Source organism: Drosophila subobscura, chromosome U (genome assembly GCF_008121235.1).
Source record: "Drosophila subobscura isolate 14011-0131.10 chromosome U, UCBerk_Dsub_1.0, whole genome shotgun sequence".
Taxonomy (NCBI): domain Eukaryota; kingdom Metazoa; phylum Arthropoda; class Insecta; order Diptera; family Drosophilidae; genus Drosophila; species Drosophila subobscura.
In genome coordinates this window covers 23,987,203-23,996,483 of record NC_048534.1, presented here as the reverse complement: position 1 = coordinate 23,996,483, position 9,281 = coordinate 23,987,203, and the positions used below count along the sequence as shown (strand labels likewise).

General features: G+C 48.9%; 1 protein-coding gene across 3 annotated transcripts in view; it reads right to left on the bottom strand.

Moving 5' to 3' along the window:
* Positions 1–3,537: 3,537 nt before the first annotated feature.
* The window catches only part of LOC117901206 (transcription factor hamlet), a 32,932-nt gene continuing 27,188 nt past the window's right edge, over positions 3,538–9,281 (bottom strand). For 2 of the 3 annotated variants that reach the window (XM_034811861.1, XM_034811862.1), the window contains 2 exons: positions 5,167–6,120; positions 3,867–5,105 (listed from right to left, as the gene is read on the bottom strand). In XM_034811861.1, coding sequence (XP_034667752.1) covers positions 3,867–5,105; positions 5,167–6,120 — 2,193 coding nt within the window. Of the gene's footprint in view, positions 5,106–5,166; positions 6,121–9,281 lie in introns of all 3 variants that reach the window. The other variant, XM_034811860.1, reaches the window with a different exon arrangement.

The following is a 9,281-nucleotide window of genomic DNA, read 5'->3' as shown; positions in this document are numbered from 1 at the left end:
ATCCCTGGAAAAATTGTCATAAATCTCCACTAAAATCGTTCAAAGAAGAGCTCACAAACCCCTACTTTTATGTCCACTCCTCACAGCTAATGAACTCCCCGTTCTAGGGCACTTGAAAGCCAAAAGTCAGCCCAATCATTCAGCCAAGTTATGAACTACAGTTAGCTGAAGTTTTGGCCGACTGCCTGCCTTGACTGCCTTCCTATATAGGTCTTCATGGATCAATGGGATACGCGTGATATCCTTCGGCTAGATTCTGTTTGCTGCTCTGCGCTTTTCACGTCTTCCGTTTGCCCGATTTCGTTGGCTATAATTGTGCCATTAGCTGGCTGTCTGGACGGGCGACTGGGCTCCGCTCGATTGCAGTACTCCCCCTCCGGCTGCACCCTTTGCGCCTTCCCCTCCTGCTTGGCTTCGGCTTTGGCTTTGGCTTGTGTCTACATTTGCATCCGTTTAGGTAACCATTTTTTGTGTTTCTTATTTTGCTTTTTGCCTTTCGAAAGTCGCATTTAACGGTCCCTCCTAATGTGCGCACTGATGCGCATTCTGTGGTCCACTCCACTCCACTCAGCTCCAGTCCACTCGGACCACATTCGAAAGAGAGAACTGCTGTCCGCGAGTCCAGCGATCCGTTTCGGCTATGGGTTTTCGGTTTGGGGTCTGTGACTGTGTCTGTGGGCTACAGGATGGGCTCTGTGCTGGTTTGGGGCGTGTAACTGGGGCGCAACAAAGGCCATTTGTGTAACTGGCACATAATAAACAGTTGCTTAGTCCAGGGCGTCATGGGTTCCTCCAGTTCCTTTCGATTCAGGCCACCACAGCACCCGCTGCTCGCCTCCTTCCAGCCTTTATCCATGCTCGTTATCATAATGTGTTGGCTCATTTGAGGGACTGCAGAGTGGGAGGAGTCATAGTTGTAGCTGTAGCTGGAGCCTTCCATGTGCATCAGAAGCCCGCGCGACCGTGTAATCAGTGAGGTGTGAGTGACCTGAATCCGAATCCGGGCATCGGGCATCGGGCATCGGGGAAAATCACTGTGTGGCTCGGGCTGCGCAGCTCCCTGTAAGTGGAGAATGTTGCGGCGGCTACTTGATCCTCTCTCATATTAAAAAGCATTTCTTCCAGCCATAAATGGTTTCGGTTAGAAAGGTTGCAAATCGAACCACGTGAAGTGCCTGCCCAGCGGCCATTCGATGGCATTCCATGAACTTTATGGATGCTGCCGCGCCTTCGGGGAAGAACACTTAGCAATTGCATCCACGAGTAATTGGTTGCCTAGAGTTGAAAGATGTTTTTTCTTTATGTATGGAATGGCCCAGGGAGGCAGAATTTATTAAATTTATTGGAAGAAAATTTAGGAGTACCTTTCAAGGTGGGTATTTCCTACAAATTGGTAGAAAAAATTACCTTTTTATTCCTCATAAAATTCTCTAAATTATTTAACACTCAAAAGTAAATAACTGTGTTCTAAATTCTAAAACTTTCGTCATTCCAGCACCCAGCAAAAATGAATAAAATAATGTTCGCATTTCAAGCAGGTAAGTAAACCCATTCCTATGTGCGCTTGTCTCAGCAACTTACTTGAAAAATCTACTCTCAATTTATTTAAATTTATTTATATTAAATATCAAAACTTGAGGTATCTTCTTATAGAGTTTAATCGCACTCACTCCAAAATACCTTCTCCAAATCAGCTCAAACTTTAATCTACAATTAAATCCATAGTTTCCCTTGAGCCGCCACAATCACTCACACTCATATTAATACTCACAATCTGCCCCATAATGGGACAACATATTGCATGAAAATTGTTCATCCACTTGGACTCTGCTCCACTGCAAAATTATGCCTTCTTCAATTAACGCCAAGAGATCAATTTTGGCCGCAGACTGTGACCAAATAACCGAGTAATATGCCTTGACTAGATTCTTGGAGCCACCACAGCCCAGAGGCAGAGACACAAACACGGAGTCGGTGGCAGAAACCGAGTCAGGGGCGGGGCACGTTGGATGTGAAACCAATTACCAATTATCTACTGTTTTCTACACAAATTTAACATAATTTGGCCAGTTTTGCGTTCAAATTTGTGGCACAATTTTTGTGTGTGGAAGTTGGCTGTGGTCAGGGCCAAACCACGCGCCCGCCCGAGTCCGTTGGTCCGTTGGGGGGAGACTCGCAATTGTGTGGCCGGGCCGAAGATTATTATTTTGGCTACCGACTGACTGCCCAAAATGTATTTCGCATAATCGAAAGTGACCGAACCGCAGATATTCATATTCCAAAGATCTTTTGTGTGCTGCACGAGTAACGGTCGACGGTCGACGGTCGACGGTCGATGGTCGATGGTTATGTGCGCACAGGTTGCCCGAGAAAAAAAGAGTTGGCAAAAAATGATTGATGCCAATGTCCAAGCGCTGCCCCGGCTAATACAATTTAAATTTCAGTTCAAGACAAAAGACCAAACAAAAGCAGCCAAAAAATCAAAGAAACGAAGAGGCAAAAGTAACAAAAACAACAAAAATGAAAAGTATTCATGGATAGATCTCATAGTTTTAACCGCATTTCGCCGAAGGCGTAACACACTCTAAACCGGAAGGGTAATTAACTCGCGTTTGCCGATCACGCCTTTGCATTCAGATCAACCAACAAAAAACACAGCCAGATACAGATACACAGAAACAGATACAGTACGAAGCGGAGATGGATGGTTCGATGGATGACTTGGGTTGGTTACCCAGATGGATAGCTGACTGACTGACTGGCTGGATGCCTTGACTTTGGGTATATTAAAAAGCTATAAGTTTCGGGTTTCGTTTTTTACTTCTGCTGTTTTTTTGCCGCTTGCTTGCTCCAGCTCTGCGCCAATGATTAATAATATGGCAAGTCGTTTTATAGGCAAATGCGTTCACAAATTATGTTTGGCTGGGGCTGGGGCTGGGGCTCGGGCCAGGATTGATGGGTGTATAAAGTCTTCTTTTATGCGGTAATTGAGTGCAGATGGACCAACCTTTTTCAATGGCTTTATTATGCCCACAAAGTGTGTTCGGTTTGTGTGGTTTTTCGGGCAAGACATAAATGAAGATATTCATGGGGAAATTAAAGGTTAAGAAAATAAACTCTGATTTGAGTTGTGTAATTTTTGGGCATGTTCCAAATGAAAGAAATTATTCTTTGATGTGATTGTTTCATTTATTGATTTTTTTCATTTTTCATAACGATCTTTCCTGGGTTTTTCCATATACATATTCAATATAATAATAATAATAATATATAGTTAAACGTTAAGTAAATGTTATAAAATTGATTTTGTTTTTGTGTGTGTTTTGGATGTTTTGTTGTTGCTTGAGAATTGCATTAATTAGCTCTATAAATATGTTAAACTTACAGCGAAATATATTTGTATACACAATCAAAATGTTCGTAAAGATCAATTAGTTAAGATCAAGTTAGGATCTTCCATTGTATAGTATGAAGATAGTGTCTATGTAGTATTGTATGTACAAAGGGGCAATTAGCTACATTTAAAGGTGGTTTTAGTAGGTGATAGATCGATCGTACACATATTTATTTATGATTTAGTATAAAGTTTGACTGAAACATGAGGCTTTCCCTTTTTAATCCGTAATATCAGCTGTCCGTACTCTATACCTTTATACTGTATGCTTCACCGTCTTTTCCATTGATTGCATAGCTAACGAATAGTTTCTCCCTCCTTCTTTTCAAACATTTGACATGGTTAAGTGGTTTTGTGTTGCTTAAAGTTTAGATTCCCTCTCGGAGGCACGCTTAAGTAAGAGTTTAAAGTAAGTTTTTTCAATGCCCTAACAATTCAACAACTTGGACTGCTCCTCCACTGCTCCTCCACTTCAAGTGCTCACTGCTATGGCCTTCGTGTTGCTGTTGTTGTTGTTATTGTTGTTGCTGTTGCTGGTGTTGTTGTTGCTGCTATCCTTGTCCAGATTGACAGACTGACGCGTGGACACGGACAACTGATCATCGCTGCCTGCATACTCCTCCGTGTCGCCATCGGCACCGCCCAAACTGTTCGGCGTATAAACGCGATTCATGAACGTGCGAATCTCATCGAAGTACTCGTCCCGCTCGGCTTCCGCGGAACTGGGGGAATCCCGGAAGTCGCCGAAGCCACCGCCCGTGCCATTGGCATCCGCCTCGTGCTTCTTCACGTGTCGATCGAGATTCGTTTGCTGGCCAAAGCAGCGATCGCACAGCTCGCAGCGGAAGGGCCGCTCCTTGTTGTGGATGTTGCGGACGTGGCGCTGCAGGTTCGAGGAGATGCTGAAGGCACGGTCGCAGTACTTGCAGGAGTACGGCTGCTCGCCGGTGTGGGTGCGCAGGTGGCGCGTGAGGTTGGCGGAGCGGGGGAACACCTTGCCGCAGAACTTGCAGGTGTAGCGGTCCTTGGTCTTGAGGGCGCTCGGGGAGCGGCCACTGGCACTGGTGGCGTAGCGCAGTGCCTCGCGGAAGTTCACGGGCGGAAGCGGCCTGGTCGAGGGTGTCGAGCAGCCCTTGTTGCCGTTGGCTGCTCCTGCTGTCAGCATCGCCTCAATATTTGGCCGTCCGCCCGTTGGGCATAAAAAAGGAAACGTGCGCTGTGAGAGTCCGGCCAGGGCCCGCGATCGGTAGATCTCCTCCAGCAGCAGCGGATGCAGAGGCCGCGGACAGGCCATGGCCGCCGCTGTGGCAGCCTCAGCCGCTCCAGCGGCCACTGCCGCCGCCTGTGCCGCTGCCACCGCTCCCTCCGACATGCTGCTCATCTCCCCGCCCGCACTCGTGGGCGGTGATGGCGAGGGTGTGGGTCCCGGCGAGGCACTGGGCGTGGGACTGCTGCCTTTGTAGGACTGCCGCGAGGTGGAGGACTCGCCGGAGCTGTGGCTCTTTCGGCTCTGCTTCGTCGGTGGCTCTGCATCGGCATCGGCATCGGCATCCTCGTCGGGCAGAAACATGAGCGGCGAGCCAGGCGACTGACTGCGGTACGAGGGGAAACGCTTGCGGCAAATGGACAGATCGAGCGGCAGCTCCGAGGTGGGCTTCTCCGTCGTCGTAGAGTCCGTGGGCGGTGGCGTGCTGATGATGTCAATGGATTTCTGCAACAAAAGAGGGAAGATTAGTCTTCAATTTAGGAGGATTCTCTTTGCTTGGACTTACCCTATCATCCTCTGCCTGCTGCTGATCGGGGGAGCTCTCCCGCTTGAGCTCCAGCCGCTCCTCCGACTTGAGTTGCTTTTTCGATTCTTCTGGCTCCATTCTCATATCTCTGGACTGCAGGTCCTCCTCGTCGTCATCCTCTTCGGACACCTGCAGCAGTGGCTCCGACTTGAGCTTCTTCTCTTCGGGTGTGGAGCCGCGTTCGGCCTTCGCCTGATGATGCTCCTGATGCGGCGACTCTCCGCCCTGCTGCCGCTCCAGTTCCAGCGCGAAGGGATGATGGCGGAAGGCAGCGGCGGCGGCGGCATTGGGCGAGCTCATGGGCGGCATGCCGTGTCCCATGTCCATCGGTGGCTTCGGAAAGAAGAGCGGGAAGTTGGCAGCCCTCAGCGGACTCGAGGGGAAGATCCCAGGCAGCCCGTAAGGCGGAAATCCTGGGAAGAACGGCGGTCCTGGGCGGAACATGAGGAAGGGATTTGGTGGCGTTGTCATGGCGGCAGCGGCAGCCGCAGCGGCAGCAGCAGATGATCCCGATTCGCCCTGAGAGTCGCCCGTTGGCCCCTGACCGGACTGACCGGAGGTGGAGGTGGCGTTCAGCGGATGCTGGTGGCGCCCCAAAGGTTGCTGGTTGCGGTACGAGCCCGTGGAGTCGCAGAACTTCTTGTGCTTCGAGAGCGAGGTGACGGTGCTGAAGCTCTGGTTGCACTTGGAGCACTTGATCTGCATGCGACAGGTGGCGTGCATCCGCTTGTGCCGGCACAGGTTCGAGAACTGCGTGTACGCCTTGAAGCACACCTCGCAGGCGAAGGGCTTCACCGAGGAGTGGATGTGCTGGTGCTGCTTCAACCCCGACGAGGTGCCAAATGTCTTGCCGCACTCCGGACACGGATGACAGCGAGCGCCGACGTGGTAGGCGCGAATATGCCGCTGTAGATTCGATGGGTCACAGAATACCTGCAAAAAGCGAGAGAGAGAGAAAGAAACGATCAGATCAGATCCGAGACAATGATTGGTTGGTGTTGGGAATGGGCTATGGGCTATGGTCTGGGGTTATGGTAATGCCTTGGCTACTCTCAAAGCTGGAAAGGCGCAATTGTTTCTGCCAGTGAAGCGTTTTGACTACTGATCAGCATTGATCTGGTTCCAGTTTCATTCCAAATGAAATGAAATCAAATGAAATGAAACTGAAATTAATCAATCATCTGTTCGGGTCTGGCTCTGGTGCCTGGGTCTTGCCTGCTGCTGGCTAAACGGATCTCGATGTGTGCTGTGTGCCTAGACAATGCCCTGACGACGACGACGACGCTCTCTGAGATTACGCAAAGGTAAGCAGAGCACAATCCACCCACTGCCAGCAGCAGCAGCAGCGGCAGCAGCAGCCAAACACCTTCGTCAATTATTAACATCAATTGCTACAATTGTCATTGCCCGGCCAGGTCGAGCCCATCTAAGCCCCTGAAGCGCCTAGCGAATGGGCAACAGGGATGGAGAGAAAACGGAGTATGCTGTGGCCACGTGACTGTGCAGTGTTGGTTAAGTTTTTGGGAGAGCGGTGAAGTGTTGGAGAGTTCGAAGTAGTTGTCGGTGTGTATGAATAATGAAAACTGTGATTTAATGCAAGTGTAGAAGCTATATCTGGAATGAAAGCTCTACTTTGAAGACACGGCCAGTGTTGGTAAATGGAATTGGAACACTATTACCATATTTAAAGCTCTAAAGACGATGTTGTTTTGGCAGGCAGGAATGAATTTGAAACATTTTTAAGAGGAAAGGTAAAATGTCCCTCCAATAAATATTACAAAAAGTGACAACTTGCTGCTCCTGTGACACACACGCACCCACAAATCCGTGACTTTTCCACCAGCCCTAGATTATGGCCAAAAATATTCAAACCCAAGCAAGTATTTTACATTGCTGGATGTTGGTTGAATGTTGAGGGGCAGGGGGCAAAACGCAATGACAGATCGGGCCAAAGAAGAGGATGCGGGGAAGCAGAGAAGCGGGAAGGCACAGGCATCCAGTTTTATATATTTTTTGTACCCACTTCAAACTTGATTTCGGTCAGCAGCCGCCTCCACCCGCGCTCTGGAGCTGCCTTTTTACGAAACTGTTATGCCTAATCATGCTGTCATAATGCGCTACGAATTCATATCAAACGATGATCGAGGCAGCGCAGCCTTTTTTGTCTATGGTTATGAGACTCCAACTGGAAGAGAGCGAGAAGGGAATGGAACGGAACGGGGCACTGAGCTACACAAAAGGCAACGGTAGAGCGGATGAGGGAGAGAGAGGGTCAAAGAGAGGCTGAAGCTGAAGCTGCTGCTGCTGCGGCGACATACAAGAATAGCTCGTGCTATAACTACATCAAATGGATTAGATTCAACTACTCTCCAAAAAGGCGAAAAACGCCACAGCAAAGACAACGACAACAACGACAGAAACGACGACGATTACAACTACAACGACGACGCTGGTGTTACAGGCCACAGAGAGCTCTCAAACAAGAGCCACAACCGAGAGATGAAAAGCAGTCGAAGCAGGCAGGCAGGCGGGCGGGCAGCGCCTGGTGGGAGATAGGTGTAGGTGTTTTGGCATTCGGGCAGAGCAGCAGCAGCAAACGAAGCAACCGGGGTGGGTCGCAGGAGAAGCAGCACTCGCACTCAAGAGAGTCGCAAGAGGAGAGAGAGCAGAGACTAGGCGGCGGTGACTGTTGTTGTTGTTGTTGCTGTTACTCTTGTGGAATGCGATTGTCTCGTCTCGGGTGCGGGGTGCGGTGTGCGGGATGCAGAGTACGGAGTGCGCAGTACAACCAGCTCTTGGTTAACGTACGTGGGGTCAGTTAGGGCGTTGCCAGTGGGATAATGCCTGAAGATGGGATCACTCTGGTAGCCTAATGGAGTTACGACTACTGGATAGAGTCTACCTTTTGGCAAAAGGTTGGGCTATATAGGAAGCCTGGAATTAATTAATGCCTGAAGATGAATTTTTGTTGAATAAGAAATGAAGAAGTGACCCAGGGACCTCGTGCAATTTTATGGCTATGCTAAACTTGGAAGATATTTTCATAGCAGCGATATGTTTATGCTGGAATAGGTTTCTCTGGGTAGAAGAGGAGAGGAATTATGAGATTTTTCCGGATATTTGGAGTATTTACAGATAACTTCTGATAGTAAATAAATCTCTAGCAATATTAAATATTTGCCCTAAACTTCAGGATAGTAACACAATTCCCCATTCAGGTCTATGTCTAACAACTTCCTACAATACATTTCGGGAAACCATTACCCATGGCCCTCTTCAAACACCGAGTCACAGCTCAACTGTGCCTCATCACTGGGGGCTAGCGAGGGTCTTTTGAGCCTAAGCCCGACAACAAAACCTTGTAGATCCATGGCAAATCCCTTTTGAAACGCTTTAAGCTTGCTGCTTAAAACAAACAAAGCTGACAGCTGCAGAGACCCCGTTTTGGTTTTTGGTTTTGGTCGCTTGGTGGGCCGCCTGTCAGACGATGGCCGAAGAGAGTGTCTTGGATTTGGAAGCCCAGCGAAAGTACCGTGGTATGCCCTTTCCCGTAAAGATCGATCATCATTTGTTTAAGGCCGAGTGGCTCCCGTTTATGTCCATGTAGGAGTAGGAGTACAGCTATCCAAGGGAAAGGAGTACCCTACCACAATGCGTGCTACTTACATGCCACCGAAACAATTACAGAGCGCTAAGTAAACTAACAGTAAAGCCCCTCCGCGTGGAGGAGGGGGGACAGCGATTGAAATACCGTTCGATTTGGAAATGGAAAAAAGGGAAAAGCCAAAAGAAAAAGCCCCAATCTGAGGCTGTAGCTGTAGCTGAAGCTGAATCTCTGTTTCTATGGCTGAGCAATGCGACCACAAGATTGTAATCAACATGCCATTAAAACATCTTTGGAAGATGTCGAAGCCAGCAGCAGAGTCGTCGTCTGCGTCGTCGATGACAATGACGAAGTGCGACGCATGAAACGAATCGTTCGATGGATGGATGGATGGTTGGATGATTGGACGGATGGCTGGCTGGCTGGCTGGATAGATGGATGGCTCCGACTCGAGTACCGGGCCCTTTAATTTCGCTTTGGCATTCAAATG